This window comes from Rhopalosiphum padi, chromosome 1 (genome assembly GCF_020882245.1).
Source record: "Rhopalosiphum padi isolate XX-2018 chromosome 1, ASM2088224v1, whole genome shotgun sequence".
Lineage (NCBI taxonomy): Eukaryota > Metazoa > Arthropoda > Insecta > Hemiptera > Aphididae > Rhopalosiphum > Rhopalosiphum padi.
Genome location: NC_083597.1, coordinates 47,739,871 through 47,760,954, shown reverse-complemented (window position 1 = coordinate 47,760,954; position 21,084 = coordinate 47,739,871). Strand labels below are relative to the sequence as shown.

The 21,084-nt window shown below is 25.7% G+C and overlaps 2 protein-coding genes across 5 annotated transcripts in view; one reads left to right on the top strand and one right to left on the bottom strand.

Moving 5' to 3' along the window:
- The window catches only part of LOC132931695 (lachesin-like), a 183,588-nt gene that overhangs the window by 44,476 nt on the left and 118,028 nt on the right, over positions 1 to 21,084 (bottom strand). The window lies entirely within an intron of this gene.
- On the top strand, positions 982 to 20,245 carry LOC132932198 (alkaline phosphatase-like). The gene is made up of 7 exons (XM_060998458.1): positions 982 to 1,189; positions 5,822 to 5,875; positions 9,520 to 9,740; positions 13,667 to 14,038; positions 14,770 to 14,962; positions 15,417 to 15,866; positions 19,661 to 20,245. The coding sequence occupies exons 1-7, from the start codon at positions 1,114 to 1,116 to the stop codon at positions 19,957 to 19,959; spliced, it is 1,665 nt and encodes a 554-aa protein (XP_060854441.1). The 5' UTR covers positions 982 to 1,113; the 3' UTR covers positions 19,960 to 20,245.

Sequence of the window (21,084 nt, the reverse complement as noted above, 5' to 3'; positions counted from 1 at the left end):
AAATTATTTCGTAATTTGATTTCGTATTAATAAACCACTACCAATATTTTTTTACCACTACTCAATAATGCAATTAAAGCAGGGACAACCATACCCTGTGATAAGCATAGTGGAATGCGCGGACATATTCAAGATTTAGTTAGCCATTTAGAATCTTTTACTGATAGGAATACTGGAGAACATTCACAAAATGTTGATAAGCAATAGAAAATTATGAAATATTGATAAACTATAATAGTAAAGTGAATTGGAACAAATAGCCTCAATACTGTATCAAAAAATCAAAAAAAAAAAAAAGAAAACTTGTAGAGAATAGGTTTGTTTGGATTACAATAATGAGGTTTTTTTGAATTTAGTATTAACTCATTTTTGACGATTTATTAGTACAAGATCGAATTTTAATAGTCGTTTGAAATTGAATTACCTTTGAAACTAAGTGAATATTTATGAACGATTTTGTACTGTATAATGATATCATGTATAATATTAAATTCGTGAACTAAACAAAAATGTTAGTTTGCCTATAGAACTAAAATATGAAAGCAGGTCATTAATCAAAAATAATTTTGAAATTATGACGTAATGAATTGAAGTTGAAATTATTTTTCTCACATTTATGTAAGTACTGCATAATGTTTAGTTATTTATACGATATTTTGTATATTTGTGTCGTTTTATCACTACAGGTTATGTTACTCAGGCTGTTAGATTTAGCAATATTAACAACGTTAAGTATCACGGTCGGTTTCGTATTTTTTGTATTCAAAACTAAAATATTTTCTTTATCTTGTTTATAATCAATTTTTATTATCTACTGACTATTCCTATTAACACAGATTCTGCGTTATTAATAATCATCAATATATTTATTATTATCAGTATGTTTTTTTATCTGTAAAAAATGAGTGTATGTACTCGTATAAATAGTATTTAAGCATTATTTATTGATTTTTTTATATACCTAATGATTGTAGTGTTTGCACGAAATCAAAACCGGTTTTGTTAGCTGTTACTGTATATAATATAAAACTACTGCCGTAGTAGGTATTCTAGGTATAGGTTATACAATCATGTCAGTATTCATCAGTCGGCGGTTCTGTACTCAGCTTAACAATGAATAACATCGGTTCGCTGGGTGTGACATGGTTCACGTTTGCGTGCTGTTTGTTCTTCGCAATTACATACAACAGTAAGTCAAGACTATTGCAGTCTCCTATATTTTCTATAAATATTAGAATTCCAATAGAGATTTTTTTCCATCGTCTAACGATTATATTAACCAGCTAACATAGTACTAACAACTGGGGATTACAAAAACTTTATAACGACTGATTTAAAGTACTTACCACAAACTTTTACACGTATGATAAGAATTAAAGTTTTAACTACTCTCGTAGGACATTTTTAAAGCTATAAGAAATCGACCACATTTTAAATAAATAAATCCTTTTAACGTATATAATGTGTTTCACTTTTCGTCGTTCAAATAATAGGTGCAAACTACGTACGCGGCATGCATATTTTAACATTATGCTGTTAAAACGTTATCAGTATATTTATAAATGTATTATTGCAGTTAATCTGTAATAATAGATGTTGCAGGGAATTGTCATTTTGATTTCAAATTACAAATATTAATATACATGCAATTAGTAAATTATTTTTAATATTGTGTTTTATGTTTGTAGATTTTTCGGGCTAGTTGAATATTTTTATGGTAATTAATACCGTAATTGTTATTAAGAATGCAAATACAACAATAGACACAACTGATTTATGTTTTGTGTTTTAACATTTGTAAAGTTAAACAAAAATTTAAAATATACTGAAAATTCTTAACAGACCGAGACGAGTTTTTAATTTTTTTTTTTTTTATTAAACATAAAGATTAAATTAGGCTACACAATAAAATTATACTTAAGAATTATATATTTGGAGTAGTTCTAAATAATAATAAAAAAATAGTAATTATTTATAAAACATAACCAATATTGGTAATATTGTGTTAATAAAATATCATATTATATAAAATCTAGTAAAGATAGAAAGATCAAATGTTGAGCAACCTTTTAACTTTTCCGACATCACCAGAAATATATGTTATATAATTATTGTTATCCATTTAAAAGCAAAGGTAAACCATTAGTTGTTACATTAAATATATTAGTTTTAGAGTAATCAAAACCTAATTTTCTGATATTAATGTTTCAATATATTACATTGTTTTGAGTTTTTATTATTTTTATTTTTATTTTACGCGTTATAAATTTCAACTATTTAAAAAATCTAAAAATTATTTCTTCAATATAATATTATTATCCAGTCAAGAATATCTCATCATTAAATGAGTTACGTTAAATTGTTGATATTTTTAAATGTTTGGAAAAGCGTTCACGAAAAATCATTGTCGATTTAATCCGGCCTATCTATTAAAACATACCTAATAGCTAACGTAAGTTTTTAAATATTTATGAAAAGATGATATCATTCTACAGAGGTGCCAAAACAAACACATTAAGTTGTTGGATGATTTTTTTTTTAAGGTTTTGCTCGTAATGCAATCAACTTGATCGTTAGGTACAAAGGTAAAGGCACTATAAATCGCATTATGCACTCTATCCTCAGTTTTTTTTTTATTTAACTCTAACGTGAGTCGACTACATGTATCACATATTCTTTATAGCATCTTCCAAGTTTTAGGAACTTCGTATAAAATGGGGAAAAAATAATGAAATTATTATGTCCTTTGAATATCATTCGTCTGCGGGTAAAAATACGACCGTAAATAACATACTTAATACTCTAGGGAAATCACATGATGGTTTAAAACTTTGTCAAAAATTAATACTCACTGTTTTATTTTTGATTTTTCTTACTTTAAAAAAAAATATATTATATAGAAGCATATTTTATATTAGTATATCATACTTATAATATATTAAAATTAAATCTTTTTAAGTATATATTTCTTTATTGTTTTATGGGTATATTATACGCAGAGGTAAAAATTAATTATTATGCCTGCGATGGAAGTTTTTTAGAAATTAAAAAATGTATAAAAATAAAATGTTTCTATTAAAGCAAGCATGTTATAACATACAATATATCAAACGTACTATATAAATAGTAATACATTTAAAATCATATTTATTGAACAATATATAATAGCAAAAATAGTGGAATTTGTCTTTAAAGTGTAAGCAAGTGTTTTTGTTATAATATATATTCGTACAGTAGGCCAAATGGTTTACATTGAATTCAATGATATATATATATATATATAATTGTATACGAAAAACAATTCTAAAAGGAGGTTTGTCAGCCTAGTATATTTTATGTTATATTTATTTCATTCATTAAATACTCAAGACTTTTAAGAAAATTCATTGTATCAAATTATTAATTTTTTTACATTACATATTATTATCATTATTAACTATGATAACTTTTATATCAATATGCTCATGGATGACGTAAATATTATGTTCATGGTATAAATAGCTTTAATGTCTGTAATTAGAAACTTATGATGTATGTAATGCACTAATGCCAATAGTTTCAAGTTCTTGTGACGATTCATAGTTTTTAAATTATAATAAAAAATTTAAATTGTTCTTTTTGTAAAAATTAAAATTAAAATATCTATAAAAAATTATTCAGTTGCTTTTTTGTTAATATATTTTAATGGTGACAAAAATAACTTAAAAGGAATTTTGTTTTATTTATTAAGTCTTAGCTACACAAACTTTTGAAAAATGTCTTTGATTTTTGAAAAAGTCTTGTCAATGCATTTTAATATTTTTTAAATTATAATCAAAAAATGTATGTGAGATATTTTTCTGAGCTTAAAAATTATTATTAGCAATTTAAAATGAAAAATGAAAAAAATGAACATTTTGAATTCTTACTGTTTTTCATTTTTGAATTACAAAAAGTAAAATAAGATCAATTTTATCAAACATTGGTTTGTGTAAAATTTTTCATTTTTTCATAGTTTTTTTCGTAAATTTTAATGATACTTAACAATTTTTATTTTTGATCATTTTTAATTCCAACTATATCCAATTTTTTCCAGAAACCACCTTTAAAGTTAGCAAACAAAAAATGTTTACTATTACAAAAGATGACAATAGACACAAAAATTAAAAATCATACATAATTGTAAAATTAATATTTTCATCACTCTGCTTAGAATATAATAATATAATGTTGTATCGTAATAAAAAGGCAAGAATAATAACTAATAGGTACATTGGTGACTTGTATTTCTGGTAACCTATATAGCCAACAACATGACGTATTATTTATTGGGGTGGTCGAAAACACAACCAGGATAGCAGGATATCTATACACGTAATGTTTACACGTTAGGACCAAATTCTAGTGTGCTAAGAAAAAAGCTAACGGTGGCTCGGATACTGGTCATTAATTATTATTATCATACAGTCGTTCGTGTCGTTGGACTCGTTGGAGATGACGCATGTGAAGCGCCAAAAGTCACAAAGTCCAACGATTTTGGATTTACTACGATTGTGGTTAATGCACCAGATCCATGCACATTCCTTGAAATTCATTTGACAGATCGATTAAATAGTGATTAACAAAATAATAACTTGATTGAAAATTAAATAATAAAATTCATAATAATATATCTAAGTGGTTACTGGATTAATTGGTAACAACTATATAATGTTTTATAAAAATTATAAGACATAATATAGTATCATTAGTCTTATTGTTGTAATAATATTGTGCCATATAACCGGCGGGGTATTCATCAAAAATACAGTTTAGTGGGAAAAGACTGTATGTATTCAGTCAATATTTTTGAGAGGACGGTACTATAGTTTTAAACTGCTTTACCTAATCCACGCATTTGCATGCAATATGGTGAGCTTCAAATTTATCAGAGTAAAGCACATCCAATGAACACCTTTTAATCTGAGTTACTTTGCATACCAGTTATTACTACTTTAACCTTTTATACTCATTAAGAATTACTGTATTAATCATATTTTATTTTAAAATAAAATCTCATCTACGTCCACAGTCACTTGTAGTCTATCCTGTTAAAAAGCCATTGACGAAATTCTATAGAATATTAGTAATATTACTAATTTAATACCCCGCTGATCGTAGTAGTAATGCCACGTTGTTTCAGGCGAGTGGAAAGACGATAATTACGTGTTTTACGAGAGATGTTTAGTTGATGTAGTTACAAGCATATTATAATAATATGATAATATAATATGGGAAACTGGGAGACGTGATGACTGCTTTGACGAGGGAACACGCGCGAAGTGTAAATATTGTTAATTCTGTCAGCGGTGTGGCGGTGGCTCATTTGTAGAAATCTTCTAAATTGAAACGAATGACTTACTCGAGAACAAAGTAATTTCCACAGATTAAGTGAAAGAAAACGACGATAGGTATAGTGTATAGTGTAAAAAGGGCGTACGGTGTCGGTGTCGGTGTGAGAGGGGAAAAAAACGCGGTCTAAATGTCACGCAATAAATCGTACCGGGTTTTCGGTAACCTCGCACACCGGCATGTCTTGGAAAAAAAAAACAAAAATAAAAAATAAATACACACAAAGAAACCGAAAAGTTTAGATGATAATAAACTGCCGGCGGTGGAAACTTTAACCGCTGCCGCCGACCGCAAAAATCCAGTCACTCGGTAGTTTCTCGCATAAGACATCTTCAAACCTCCATAATAATAATATATTATATTATGCGTATTGTTGTACGTACTCTGTGCCGCAATAATGTCTGTTTTATTTAATTACTCATGTTATCATATTTTTGTTATTCGTTTCCAGGTCGCAATGTGTACAGCTCGCATGCCGCCAACGCGAAAGTTTACACGGAACAAGGTAAATTAATTATTATTATTGTTGTATTATACGACTACGGTTGAATCATTATCCATTCATTTTTAATTAATATTGTGATATATGTTTGCCATCGAATGTGTTTGACGGTTGTTATATTATTGTATTTGTTTTTAACTTCGATTTTAGTTGAAAACCAACACATTCGGATAGGTGGGTACCCATAACTCAAAATGATAATCGGATAAATCTTTTTATAGTTAATCCCACGCATTGTTACGTCATATCATTTTCAATGTTACATTTTATCTTTTTTTTTTAATTATAAATTAAGTGGTGTATCATTTAACATTTTAACAATGGTTTTTTCAATTTCTATAAATACTTTAACAGTCTATTTAATGTATTTGCTTAAAAATAGCTGTACAACATTATCACAAAAAATATTGAAGTTTAAAAATTAAAAACTAAAGGCTTATACTGTTTATAGGGTATAGAAATAAAGAAAAAAAGTATTGATTTAAGATTTTGAGCAGAACGATCTAATGTATATTGTTTATACAATGATATTGGTTTTTTTTTGTACCTATCGCCATCTTTTGAAAGAGTAAAATGACCTTGATTTTTAACTCCAAAATTATTTTCTATAAAAAATTAGATAAATCAGTATTATTTTTGGGAGGGGAAAGGTTTGCTCTAAATATTTTTATTAACATTTAATAAATATAATATAATTTTCAAAATAGTTTGGTAAATTTTGGAATACACTATACCTACATACAGCAAATTGAGTTCCTCGATTTTTAACTTTTGATCCATTTTACTTCTGTAATGGTCAATAAAGTATAAAAATGAGATCATCCGGTCAAACATTTCGGTTTTAATTACATTACTTCGTAAAATTGCGATACAATTCTGTACTAAGAAGTTTTATTTATAGTAAATGATTACTCTACAATTATATGAATAATAAAATTATCGGTAGCTTTCCATTTATTAGACCTATATATGAATAATAAAAACAATAATATAATATACATGTATATATACTGATAGCAATATTATATCACTAAAAAATGTAATGTTAAGAGATTATAAAATATGTTTTTATAGGTCATTAAGTATTATTTTATTTGATTAAATGAATGATTATGAACTATTTATTACATCCAAGAAGTAAATAATTTATTTAAATTTAATATCACGTTTATTAAATCAATATTATATAATATAATGATGTATATGTTTTTTAATGTATATTTGATTTTCTGACTCTAATTGATTTTAGGTAACTACAAATCATGTTACTTTACACATTATTACTTTATAGTTGATATACTAATAAACAACAATATATTTTATATTTTTGGTTTACGTATATTAAGATTTTAGGTATCTTACCTAATTTAATTTATAAGATACCTAAATTGTCAAATAATGGCGAAAAACCCAAAAACATATATCAAATTCATAAATTTTCTTTGAAATAAGCACTTTTTTTCTTTCTTTCTCTGACCCACTTGTAACATACCAGATTTTCGTTTAATAGCACAGACCTTGTGTTGATAGCTTTAGTAATAGTGTAAATTAACTTATACTAAAACTTTAAGTTATGAAAATTACTTCTGTATTACTATGTATGTTGGTTTTTTATAAATTGAAATTTACATGCAAGTTACAAGTTACGAGTATGTTAAATATTACAGTTTAAAAATAACCATACTTCAATTTAAAAGTGAAATGTTATGAAAAAGTCAACGTACAAACAGTGTTTTTAAATCAAAATTTTATAATGAGTCGATTCACTCTAAGCTTAATTTTGATAGCTTACTTTTTTGATAGTATATTTCAAAACCGGAATTGTTATTTAATATTTTTATGAAAATGTTGATTCAAATTTTAAAAGAGTTGTTAATTTATTTTTAATATTCGAAGTTTTGATGAGTAGAGTGGAGTAGCACAGGGGTATCTAGAAAAATGTTAGTATATTACTCCACTCCTTTAAACTTTAAATACTTATAAGTTTTAAGTTATTTATCTCCGTTGTTCGAAATTCAATGTTTATACATCAAAATTCTTAGAAAAACGTTCATAATATTAAATTAAAAATGTATATTATTATTCAATAAAGTTAAAAAAAAAAATGATAAAAATAGTTAAATATATTTTTTTATAACGCCTTCGAATTATTATGTTAGTAAAATATTTTTAAAAACATTAATAATCTTTATAACAATTAATGTTTCTTATTAAAAGAATATTGTCCAAGATATATGCTATATACATAGCTATATTATTACATATTTATATTTTAATTTGAAACTAAAAACAGAAATATATGTACTAAATTTCAACTTTTGAATTTCTTACCTAAAATGTCATAATAAATTGATATATTATTTGATGTACAGTTTAATAATATGGCTTATTTAATTTGTATTTTTCTAAAAAACGCAAAGCGATTAAATTTAATTTCGTATACAATTTACAAGGCTATAGAAATTAATATTAATTATTTATGTTTAAAGTTTCTACGATTATTACTTTTTAAAGATATTAAAATTACAAAAATGAATTAAATTAATTTTTACTATATAATATAGTTTAAAATCTGCTCAACAAATTATTCGATCAAAGTTTAATTTTAAAAACTAAAAGCATTTTTACTTTAAAGCTAAAGAATTTATAATTATAATACTTAATAACTAAAGCGAACAATTTTTTGATGCGAAAACATCTGTACGCGCGTCCTCTCAGAAAATTTATAGCTGTAGTAATTTTATGTAAATGAACAAAAACGCATTACTGTACTGAACGCAAGTTTCTAACGGCTAATCTTAGAAACTACATGGCCGATTTCAATAAAAGTTATATCAATAGATTTCTTATGATACTCAGTGGACACTATTTTTGCTTCTTTTCAATATTCAACTCATATATGTTGATATAAAGTGGATCTCACATTATTTTGTTTTGGATTTTGAAAATCTAATATTTATTTGTTAAAATATAGGTGTAACTCGTTTTACACAAAAAACGTTTAGATGTTTAAATGTAAAAAAAATAATGGTAAGTAACGAGTGGCTCACGACCCTTTTCGAATTTTTATTTAAAAACAATATTATAGTGTATACTGTACAATATGTATATATATATATATATATATATTATTTTTAGTTGTCACTATATTTAATGTAAAATGTTGAATAAGAATGAGAAGTAACTTATTTGGAATTCTATTTTTTTTACTACTGAAATTAGTTGTCTACTTTTGTACTTTTAAATTTTTTTCTATCATCATACATAATTTAATATGCTCGTATATGTACAAAGTAAAGTTTATAGTACAATACAGTTGTGTGCCTCATCCTATTTCAACTTAAGTTTTTTTAGTTGTTACTATCAATTTTCTTTATAAAATATACCCTGCATACTGAATTCCATTTTTAAAATCATTTTAAATATTTCTGGCACAAACACATCATATTATATTGCTCTCAACTTTCAACAGAACCAAATCATCTGAAAGAAATTCACTCACGTGCGCTACTGTACAACCAGCACTCGTTAAAGTCGGACTTAAGTCTCGAGTGAATTGTTATTCCACGGAATATACATGTATTATGTATATATGTATATAAAGACAGGAATAAAATAATATAACAGCTTGGATTTTTTTCATGTAGATAGACAGTACTGGATCGAAAACGCTAAGGAGAAGGTGACCGAGAAACTCAAGTACGTGAATAAAAGAGGCGTCGCCAAAAATATAATCATGTTTCTGGGTGACGGTATGTCGCTGACTACGTTGACGGCATCGCGTATCTACAAAGGTCAAATGGAAAAACGTTCCGGTGAGAATGAGTACTTGAGTTTCGAGAAATTCCCATTTGTTGGCATGTCAAAGGTGATATTAAAATAAACTAAATAATAAAAAAAAATGAAGATACTTGTCTCACGATATCTCCACTCGATTTTGAATTGTATTGCATTTTTAAAAACATAAAATTTATGTCATCGGTGTGACACACACTGTTATTTAAAAAATTAATATTAACACTGTTTTAAATTATGTATGGTCGGCGAAATCTATATAATTGGTTTTTATTATGTAATTATGAAGTTAACTAATTGTATACACCTGTGGGGTTGGGTCAAAGCAACATAATATTTTTTTATAAAAGTTAACATATATAATATACTTACAATTAATTTTACATGGTTACAAAATTTCAAAAAAAATACTATTAATTTTTAATCGTTTACACGTTTTTTAACGTTTCAGATTAATATATGAATTAATACTATTGTTTTAATTTATATAATATATACCTAGCTTATTGTATCTATAAAATTATATCAGTAAACCTATGTACAAATATGTTTATTATAATTTGCTTGTTTTAGTTAAAATACATTTTATGGCGCAATGTTAAAAATAAATAATTAAGCCAATCTAATTAATTATAAGCTAAGTATTTATATTTTCAAGTCAAAAATAATTATTGATACTTTAAACCAAAATATCGAACGTAAAAATAATATTACGTTTTTAAATTGTTTTATGATATTTACAACTTTAAATAAATAAAAAACTTTTGCCCGGTTAATTATTTATTTTCATGATTACCTATTCGTGTTTATTTAATTAATTATTGTGAATATTCTAAATAAGTATTTAATTAAATTAAAATTAATACATTTTATATTAGCATATTTTATAAAAACAATACTAATGGATTCATTTTAAGAATATTAAATTTATTTTCCAAAGTTGGGTCTTGTTTCACTCAATAATATTATAAATGATGATATTTCGTTGAAATTATATTATATTATCTAAATCCTGGTAATTATTTTTAAAGCACAATTTTAGAAAGTTATACTATACTTAAAAAAATTTAAATTCCTTGTATTTACAAACAAGTTTGGTAATATATATATAATATAATATAACACGGTGACTAAAAATAGTTGTATATTTTTTTAATACAAACTAGTACCTAATTAACTTTGTTTTTCATGTATAATACATTCAAAGCAAAATAAATTCTATTAATTAATTTTCAACAAAACATAATAGGCGTAATGTTTTCAAAGAATCAAAATGCAATCAATTTCGATAAAAAAATTTTTCGAAGATATTATTATATTATTTTAATAATATAGCCCAAGAAAATAATGCATTTTTAATGGGATTTTAAAATATTGCTAAAAACATTATCATCTAAAATTTAATTTTCTGCAGTATTTTAATGATAATTGAATTTAAATTTTTGATCAATTCTTTATCTGACAATTTTGTCAGTGTTGATGACAAGGGTAATGGTGTTAATTATTAGAGTTTAAGAAAAATGTGGTCAAAGTGCAAAGGTATAATGCATAATTAAATGTGCGGTGACTGGGATGACAGCTGTCAAAAACAGTACGATATAGGAAAGAGAATCCTAAATAAATAATAATAAATACAGTTAATACAGTTCATTATTAAAATTTCACTTAAGAGCAATAAAAACGTAAAAAACAAAATTAAATATGTCTGTAATTATAATTATTATTGAATTGATTTTAATTACAATAATTTCTGTTAAATATTTTCAATAAAATAATTTAAATTTGTATCATATTTATTGTATTTATTTTGTTAAATTACATTAAACGCTAAGCAAGGAATAGACAAAATTAACAAGCTCTTACATAATTTAGAATAAAAATGTATTATATTTTTAGTAAACCATTTATAAGGTTTGATAGGTGATAACTGATAAGTATAATTATTATATAAAAAATATCGGTTGCCAATATTAACATTTATCACAAATTTAGAAACGCATACATTTTTAGTAAGTTATTATAACTTGTAAATTAAAAATAAAGCGTTCTTTAAATTATTTTATAAATAAGAAAACAAACATAATACAAAAATATAAGCTATGTTTTATCGTTTTCATAAGTATAAAATGTGATAATATTTAATATTTAAATTTAATATATTTTTATATATATATTTAGTTAGAATGATACAGTAAGTGGCAAATACAATTGAACCAGAATAAATCCATCCATACAATCTTCAGTTTAAGATTAAGACATAGTTTCAGTTAGATATGTCATTAAATAATTTAATTATTCCTTTACTTGATTTGTTTAAATATTTAGGTAGTATCTATTCATTTTTATTTAATATTTATTTTTTTCTTCATCTCGATAGGCTTGGTAGGAGATTAATTTGGAATAAAAATACTAAGATAATAAGACAAAAATAATAATCCTTAGTGCTCGCTCTTATATACATAAAAAATATTACTGGAAAAAAATTAAATGTACTAGCCAAAGAACTCAACTTCTAATTTATAAAAAACTCTAAAAATAAATAATATATGGATGTACGGAAGATATATGAGAGTTGTTTAAACAATCAAATTTAATTACAATTCAATAATTTCAAAATATCATATCATTTTATAGAACAACAAATTATGATTTACGTCTTTAACCTTTGTCTTTAAGCCCTCTACAATCAATGATTAATGACTATGCTATTAAGTTAATTTCAAATGCAATTTTTAACAAACTTGTTTTTCTAGACTAGAAAATGACTATAATCTGCTCAAAAATATGATACGTAACTCTGGTCTCAAAATCACAATTTTTGCTAACGCTATAATATTTTAGTAAATTTATTTTTATTATTAATCTATTATGTACTTAAAATTAATATAGACGAATTTTGAAACACTTTAAGTTCAACATAAATATTGTATTTTATACTTATTGACCCGAAAATCATGGCTTATATTTTTCCATAAAAAAAACTTTTATTTTATTGATTATTTTACAGCAAACACTCATTATTTTAAAAGATGAAATGTATTGAATTTTTAGTAACATTAATAATATATGAGATTCTGATATTTTATTATGTATTTATTTTTCCTCCTTATTTTTTCCATTGAAACTTTTATCAATTTTTGATTTTTGAATGTCAATCTATATTTTAAGTATTATATTATTTGAAGTAGAACACATCACTTAAAATGCTGTTAAAATATCGAACTATCGGTGTTTTTTTTTATTAATAAATGTTTAAAGTTTAAATTTTACATGGACGAAATAGTGGAGTAAAGAACTATATATTTAGCGGTATAGTCTTTTACACTTTACTAATGTTATATAAACTTAAAATATTTACAAAAAAAATATATGTTTGCTCAATATGGCTTATCACATGCGTGTGTGGATATTGGTTTATTTGTCAACCAATTTATTCATACGTGAGTAGAGATGTGTAAGACAGGGTTAATGTTGAAATCATACATACACAACGGTGCTTGCGTATTCTATTTTCTTTTAAAACAAAAGTGATATAACGAATTTTAACCATACACGCACCGACGTTACTGTGAGATAAATCGAAGCGTACGTTTGTGATCCCAAGACAATTTCAAGAGTAGTACAACGATAGATTTACTGCCCCTATACATTTTTAATATTTTGACTACGTTAATTTGACGAATTAATTTTATTTTTATCTAAGAAAAAGTCATAGTATATGGTTAATATAACGAAATCACTAATAACTATTATTATGAAAAAAAAATGTATGCAAATCGAGTTATGTATTTTTTTTTATTTCATTCCTTTAAGTCATGTAACTTTTTTATTTCTGTGGGGATATTTTTTCTACCACAATAATATTTCTTTAGACTCTGGCGGCGTTTTACTTGTATTCTAATACCGAATATCGAACATTTAAATAGCAACGGAGTGGCGTGACGAGTGAACTTTCAAGTAATACTTTTAATTCACATACGCGTTTTTTATTGTTTTCAGACTTACTGCGTGGATAGGCAAGTGCCTGACTCGGCATGTACGGCCACCGCTTACCTGTCAGGCGTGAAGACCAACTATGAGATGATCGGGTTGTCGGCCTCAGTGAAGCTGAACGACTGTCCCGGGTCGGTGGCGCCCGGTAACCAGACACAGTCCCTAGCCGATTGGTCTATGGCTAAGGGTAAAGCTGTCGGACTGGTGACTACAACCCGTGTAACGCACGCATCCCCCGCCGGAATGTACGCGCACGCAGCAAATCGGGAATGGGAGTCGGATGCTTACTTAGCAGAGGCGGCGAACCTAACTGACGTGACTCAATGCGAGGACATAGCCAAACAGCTAATAACTAGAAGCCCCGGGATAGACATGAAGGCGAGTATTACACTGCTTTTTATTTTTCAAAAAAATGTGTGTATGTTAACACATTTTTCGATTTAATTTTAATTTTAACAAAATTTGGGAATAATAATTTTTTTGTGAGCCACGTCAATCGATCGTCAAGGCTAATAATATGAATATAATGATAAACCATAAAAAAAACGATTTTGAGTGAAGGCGGTCTGTAAGCCTATATTATTATGAGTATATTTCATTATATATTGTTTGTCATAATTATTAATTTAATTTATTTTATTTCTACGACTGTAGGTTGATTTTTTTTCTGGTTATATTTATATTTTTGAATAAAAACAAAATAATTAAAATTAGTATTTTTAAATTTATTATCTAATCTTGTAAAATCTCAAATTTCTATAAACAAAATGTACTAATATTTTTTTTTTTTAGATTTTTTGGTTAAATAAAAAAATCGCTCTAAGTATAATATACTTTAATAATTACATACAAATATTATACGATATAATTTATTTTAAAGTTTAAACATATGAAATAATTCAATTATTATGAATAGTATTTATTTATTTATTTTTTGTTTTATATGATATACATATTAATATTTATTGTATATGTATTAATATTTTAACAACAATAATAAAAATAAATAAATATTATTATGCTTTTGTTATGATATAAAATAATTATTGAAACAATAAACAATTCAATAAAATGTTTAATAAATAATAATATAAATAATTTATTTTCAGGTGATATTGGGTGGAGGTCGTGAAATGTTTTTCCTTAATAATACAGATCATAATGGATCAAGATCTGATATGGATCTCGTACAATTTTGGAAGAAAGATAAAGCAAAACGTTTTGGAAATGATAAATCAGCATACGTTGAAAACAGAGAACAACTATTAAATGTTGACCCTTCTAAGACCGATTATTTATTAGGTAACTAAATACGATTAACATTTCTTGTTTATTATATTATATACATATTAAATATTTCATGTGCGGTTAATCCAAAACAAATGGAAAAAAGTATTTTGTCGAATAATTTTTTTAGCCATTTCAATTTTATTTTTTTTTCATCTTTTGATGTCTTTCTCTTTTTTTTTAGATGTGGGGAGAAAGTGAACAATTTTTCTTCAATTTAAGTTCATCAAATAAAAATAAATCAATTTCGTTAAAAAATATACTTTTACACAGCCTTTTGAAGCCTCTTGAAGTTTATAAGTCTTAAAAATATTAATATTTCTTTATTCCGGTTAGGGTTTTTCAAACAGTTTAGTTTGACATCATAAAAACTAATCAGATATTTAAATTACACATAATTAGTCAAAGATATATAATTTTATGGTAATATTTACTATAATATTTTAATAATGCATGTCTTACGTTTCAGGTCTTTTCGAAGAAAGACATATGAAATTTCATTTGCATGCGGACGCTAGAATACAGCCCACTTTGACGGAAATGACTAAAAAAGCCATAGAAATTTTAAAGAAAGAGAAAAATGGATTTTTCCTGTTCGTTGAGGGCGGACTTATCGATGCGGGGCACCACAAAACAATGGCAAGATTAGCGTTGGACGAGACGGTGGAGTTTTCCAAAGCTATCCAACAGGCTGTCGACATGACCAGTGAAGATGACACACTGATCGTCGTTACCTCCGATCATTCACATACCATGACAATGGCAGGTTACCCAACGAGGGGCAACGATGTTTTGAGTCTTTCGGGATCACTTGGATCCGATAATTTGCCGTACACTACGCTTAGCTATGCTAATGGTCCGAAAAATCATCAGTCCAATGAGAATTGCGCCCGTCAGGATTTATCCAATGTTAACACAAGTAATTTTCGTATATTATTATAATAGTTAAACATTATAACACATAGTTGGAACATAGTCGAAAGTATCGTAAATCGTCATCGCGTTTATTATAATATTTATATATTTGTCATCGACGAATTTAAATTATATTATGGATAATGCACGCTCTAAAACATTTACAAAATCTATTTTATAAGGCTAATGGTGTTTTTTTATAGTCAATATAGACGATAAATTGAATTGTTCTTTTACTTTTAAAAGTATTCACTACACTACAAATGTCAAATAGTTAGATTATAGATACGATTACGATTACGCTTACGTAAGTTGTAAGTTTTTTGACGTAATGATAGTAGGGTAATTTTTTAGTGATAAATGTTTTATGTTAAGAAAAATATTTTTTGTGCAATACAAACAATAGGTATAGTTATTATAAAAGTAAATATAATTAAACATACAAATTAATTTATTTATTTAAGTTGTAATAATTAATTCTAGCAAGAAAATTTATAACACGTGCTTAAAATATATTCTGCAATGTATATCATCACTATGCACTTTTTTAACAGTCAAATTAAATTTGATTTCGTTTAAAATTTAGTTATTATTACATCGTTAAATGCAATTTTAGCGGTAATTATAAAATATATATATATATATTTCTTTATTAAAGAATTGCGGTATTAGTGATATTATATATATAATATACATAGAAAAACTCACACAGCATAATTAAAAAAAAATATTTTATAGCCAAATAGTGTACTCCATACTTCTTACGTTTTCTAATGTTATATTCGTGTATTAATAAAAATTTTATATAATAATAAGAGCAAAATTTATTTTTAGAAAAAAAGTAAGTCATTCAATAAGTGATTTTATGTTTCAGTAGGTATTCAAATGTGTACATAGTATAAATTATAAATAATAGTGTTACTCTATCGATAAAAAACTATTTACAAGTGTTATTAACTGATCTTATTAGTTATTACTATTATTGCAGTTTTAATCTATTAAGCGAAAATAAAATTTTTCGTTGGATTATAGTGTCATAAAATATACGTATTAGGTATCTACAGATCTGCAATTGAAAGTAATAATATTTTATGGTTCAGAGCGGATTAAGAGTGTTTTATCATTTTATTTTATTTAAAATAATAAGTACCTATCATTCAAATTTTAAAATTTATTTTTTGTAAATATAAAACAATATCTACAGAGTGGTTTATGTATCCAATTAATTTTGTGAGTTAGATTCTGTAGATTTTCTAGATTCTTGTAAATTATTTTATGTTTTCCAGATAATTTCCTTCTTTTTTTTTATTTTAATTAAATAACTTAAAAATCAACTGAAGTCATGTACATAGCTTGTTAAAAAAATATTTGAATAAAGTAATGTATCTTTTTTTATGTTAATGTTCTTGAATTATATACTGAGTCTTAGATAAAATGATTTGACTAATAACCATAGAAAATTATTTGAGTTGAGACATCGCAAAACTATTTCACTTATGTCTGGTCTCTTTTGGAGCGTATATTTAAACGGGTGTATTCAAAAACGACTTTATTATTGTTCATATTATAGGTACGCTGTTCACTCGTTTGTATATTAATAAAAAGTTGTTTAGGTATTCTGTTCAATGTGTATATGATATGTTTCTATCTGCTATATATTATATTATAACTTTCAATTCATATAAAGTTTTTCACACAAGTATGTAAGTTTTCAACCAGTCTTGTTGTTATGTGTAATTTCATATTGATATTATATGGCATAACAAATCTAGAGTTTTAGCATGTAATGATTTTTATTTTTTAAATGAGTAATATATAAGTTAAAAATAATAAAATAATGTTGACCTGTTTTAAAGTTTAATATAAACAATAGTTATTGCAAACGTATATACATAAAATATGTATACATTTTAAATACGTATTAAATGTTAGTTATATTATTTTTCGATCTGTTTTATTGTTTGTATAATGCTAATTATAAAATAGATGCGATAATTATAAATGTTTTTAATGTATACAATAATGTAAATTGGAAATCAGTAGTACTTAATTTCATTTGTAAGTACGACTTTAAATCGTAGTTAAGGCTGTAAGATTTTTAATCTTATATATTAATTTAAAAATATGACCTTTTGTATATTTAAACTTATAGAAATTATCAATAGCATTTACTGTGTTATGTTTGTAGAATCTAATGTAGATATAGGTACTAAACGCAATATTACTCAATACAAATTAATATATATAATTTTTTTTATCTTTTCCTCTTCTTTAGATCGCAATATTGTGAAACAATGTTATAAATTGTTCAAACACAGTAACACAGTATCACTATAATGATACATAGGTATTTATCAATGTTATAATGACATAATTCGTTTTAAGATATAAATCGTATTACTGTTTTAATTAGTTGATCGATAGAATCGATATACGAAAATAATATTACCTAGACCACACGGAAAATGTGATATTTCGTTAATTCTATAGTATCATCATTCTTCAATGATCAGTAAAACTATAAGATACAAACTAGTCATATTAACCATTTTATAATTATAAATACTATTTTGAATGATAAAATGTATTTCGAAATTGATTAAAATTTGTCATAAGTTCAAATTGCTTTATAGGTTCGTTAAAACTAAAAATGATTTAATTCAACTGTAAACGTCAGGGTTTGTAAAATAACTAATAAAAAAATCTGCCACTACCAAACCGGAAGCTACACGCACACGAAATTTGATTTTTTTCAAAAATAATAGTTTCTCAACAGTAATAAAAGTGACGAAAGGGAGGGAAACAACAAAATTCGATTTAACTTTATATATATATATATATATATATATATGTTATATGAACGTGAATTCTTGGTTTTTCGAATTTAAGGCTTATCACAGCGTTAAGTCAGAGGAGCAACGATCGCAATTCCGTTTATGACAGGTAAAAAAATACTGTTGGTAAAATATGTTTTTATTATAAATTCAGAGCTGGATAAAATCATCAAACAATTAATTTTCAAAATCTAAATTCAAATTCATCGCATAAAAGATATTTTAAAATTTTAAATTAAAATCATTGAAAAAGATCAAAATCCAACATTTTTAAGATCAATGTAGATAAAGACAAAAAATATCAGATTTTCGCTGTAAAAAATTTATCTTGAATAAACATAAAAACAAAATTATCCGTATAGGTATTTTTAACTAAATTTTAAACAAATTAATTGATGGTTTTTGTGAATATCTTAGATCATAATACACCGATTTTATATACCACTACATAATACATAATTTATATTATATTACGAAATGTCTTCTAATAATGTATAGTAAACATTAATAAAGAAGTGATAAGGGGTGAAAATGCCATGCCATAAACATTAATCGCAATAACCTCTGTGTTTTTCCTCCAAAAAATGAGATATTCCCCCCTCGATTGTTATGCTAAAAAAAAAAAATAGTCACCATCAACTTATTAGTTTGAACGGTAATCATCATTTTCTAGCTGAAAATAATATTGACTATTATTTAATGTATAAATAAGCATACAATATAATAATTTAGAACTATAATATCTTTAAACTTTAAATCAAATATAAAATACAAATGTTCATTCTGCAGTGGTTGGTTTTGGTATCGAATTTGTTGTCAATAATATTATTAAAAGCTGACGTTTCTCAAAAATCATACTCCTTTTTAAAACGAATTTTAATTTTAAAAGAACATGAACATGCAATTTGATATCATGATCTGCAGCTCTAATTATATAAATTAATATTGTCATTTTCATTTTCAGATGATCCGTCGTTTACGTATCCAAATACGGTGCCATTGAAAGACGAAACCCACGGAGGTGAAGACGTTATGGTATTCGCCCGGGGTCCTTGGGCCCATCTGTTCTCTGGAAACTATGAACAGAACCTTATACCTCTGACGATGGGATTCGCGGCTGGTGTGGGACCGGCTGCCGGTCTGGAGAGTGGTCCAGCCGCGTTTACATCTGCTGGACTTAGCGCCGCGGCCACCTCGTCGCCGCTCGCTATACTCATCAGTATCTTACTGACGACAGCCGTTATCCAGCGCGTTTGTTTGTAGACTATACTTGAAACATCCGTTTCTGATTACAATAATAATCTGTACATTTTTTTCTATGTATAACATATGTCTTAACTAGTCACAATGTGATGGTGAAATTTCAATTTTTTATTTAATTTATTTTTTTATTTTTTATTATGCCAAAAGTCATGAAGGTTTTGCTTTGACTTACTTTCAACATTTTGATATTATATTTTTTCGTAATTCTACACAACTCTACTCCGACCACAATAAATTCAAGTGATACTATCAACATTTTTATATAAATAAATTGACAAAATTAATACATTTACTTTTATTTTTAAGGTGAGCACCCTTTTACATATTGAAGAAAGATAATGTCTTGATGCATATAAGTTTTAAAGCCATAGTAACAAAAATAAACGGCGATGGGTGATACCATGAAATATAATAGTATTATATCTAATAATAATTTTTGATGAAAAATATAAATATAGTAAACAGCTGATAACCACAGTATAATATTTAGCTTACAGCAAAAAAATATCATAAATTATATGCCAATATGCAATGAACAATTATTTTCTCAAAATATGAATTGATCTTAGGGGGCTAAAAAGCCTTTGTGAATTTGTAGGTATGACCATTTTATAATTTATTTTTTAATAAAAATGACGAAAGGTGCGCAAACCGTTCAAAGCAATAAGTAAATAGTGTATAATATTATAAACTCGTATACAACGATTTTTATTTGTATGTACTGAATGTGTCGTCGATGAATTAATTATTTTGGACGTGAAAACATTTAAACGCCTCTTTTAGTCAACCGTAATTCGTTATACACGCGCATGGTTTATTTGTTAATTTTTTTTTACTATCCCAAACTAATTTATTGTTGAGACTGTTGTTAACGCGGAAATTTGTTTGATCTTTGACCGTGCTTAAATACTCAGTGCGCGCGATAACGTTAACACGCGCTGTGTGTAGAATATTATACTATACAATACTATTATTGTAATTGATTCATCAAATTAATAAATTAAGTGTGTGTTACACGTACCCTACTGTAGTTTGCTAAGAATCTACGTTGTAAGGAGTAGATAGTCAACACCTGTGAATACGACGGGACCCAAAGTGTTTATCTAACTATATGTTTATCTAAAA

Excerpts from the sequence above, each read along its gene's own strand:
- LOC132932198 (XM_060998458.1), top strand. The coding sequence starts at position 1,114 with ATGAATAACATCGGTTCGCTGGGTGTGACATGGTTCACGTTTGCGTGC. Across the intron at positions 1,190-5,821 it reads CTTCGCAATTACATACAACA|GTCGCAATGTGTACAGCTCG; the intron begins GTAAGTCAAGAC and ends ATTCGTTTCCAG. Across the intron at positions 9,741-13,666 it reads CATTTGTTGGCATGTCAAAG|ACTTACTGCGTGGATAGGCA; the intron begins GTGATATTAAAA and ends TATTGTTTTCAG.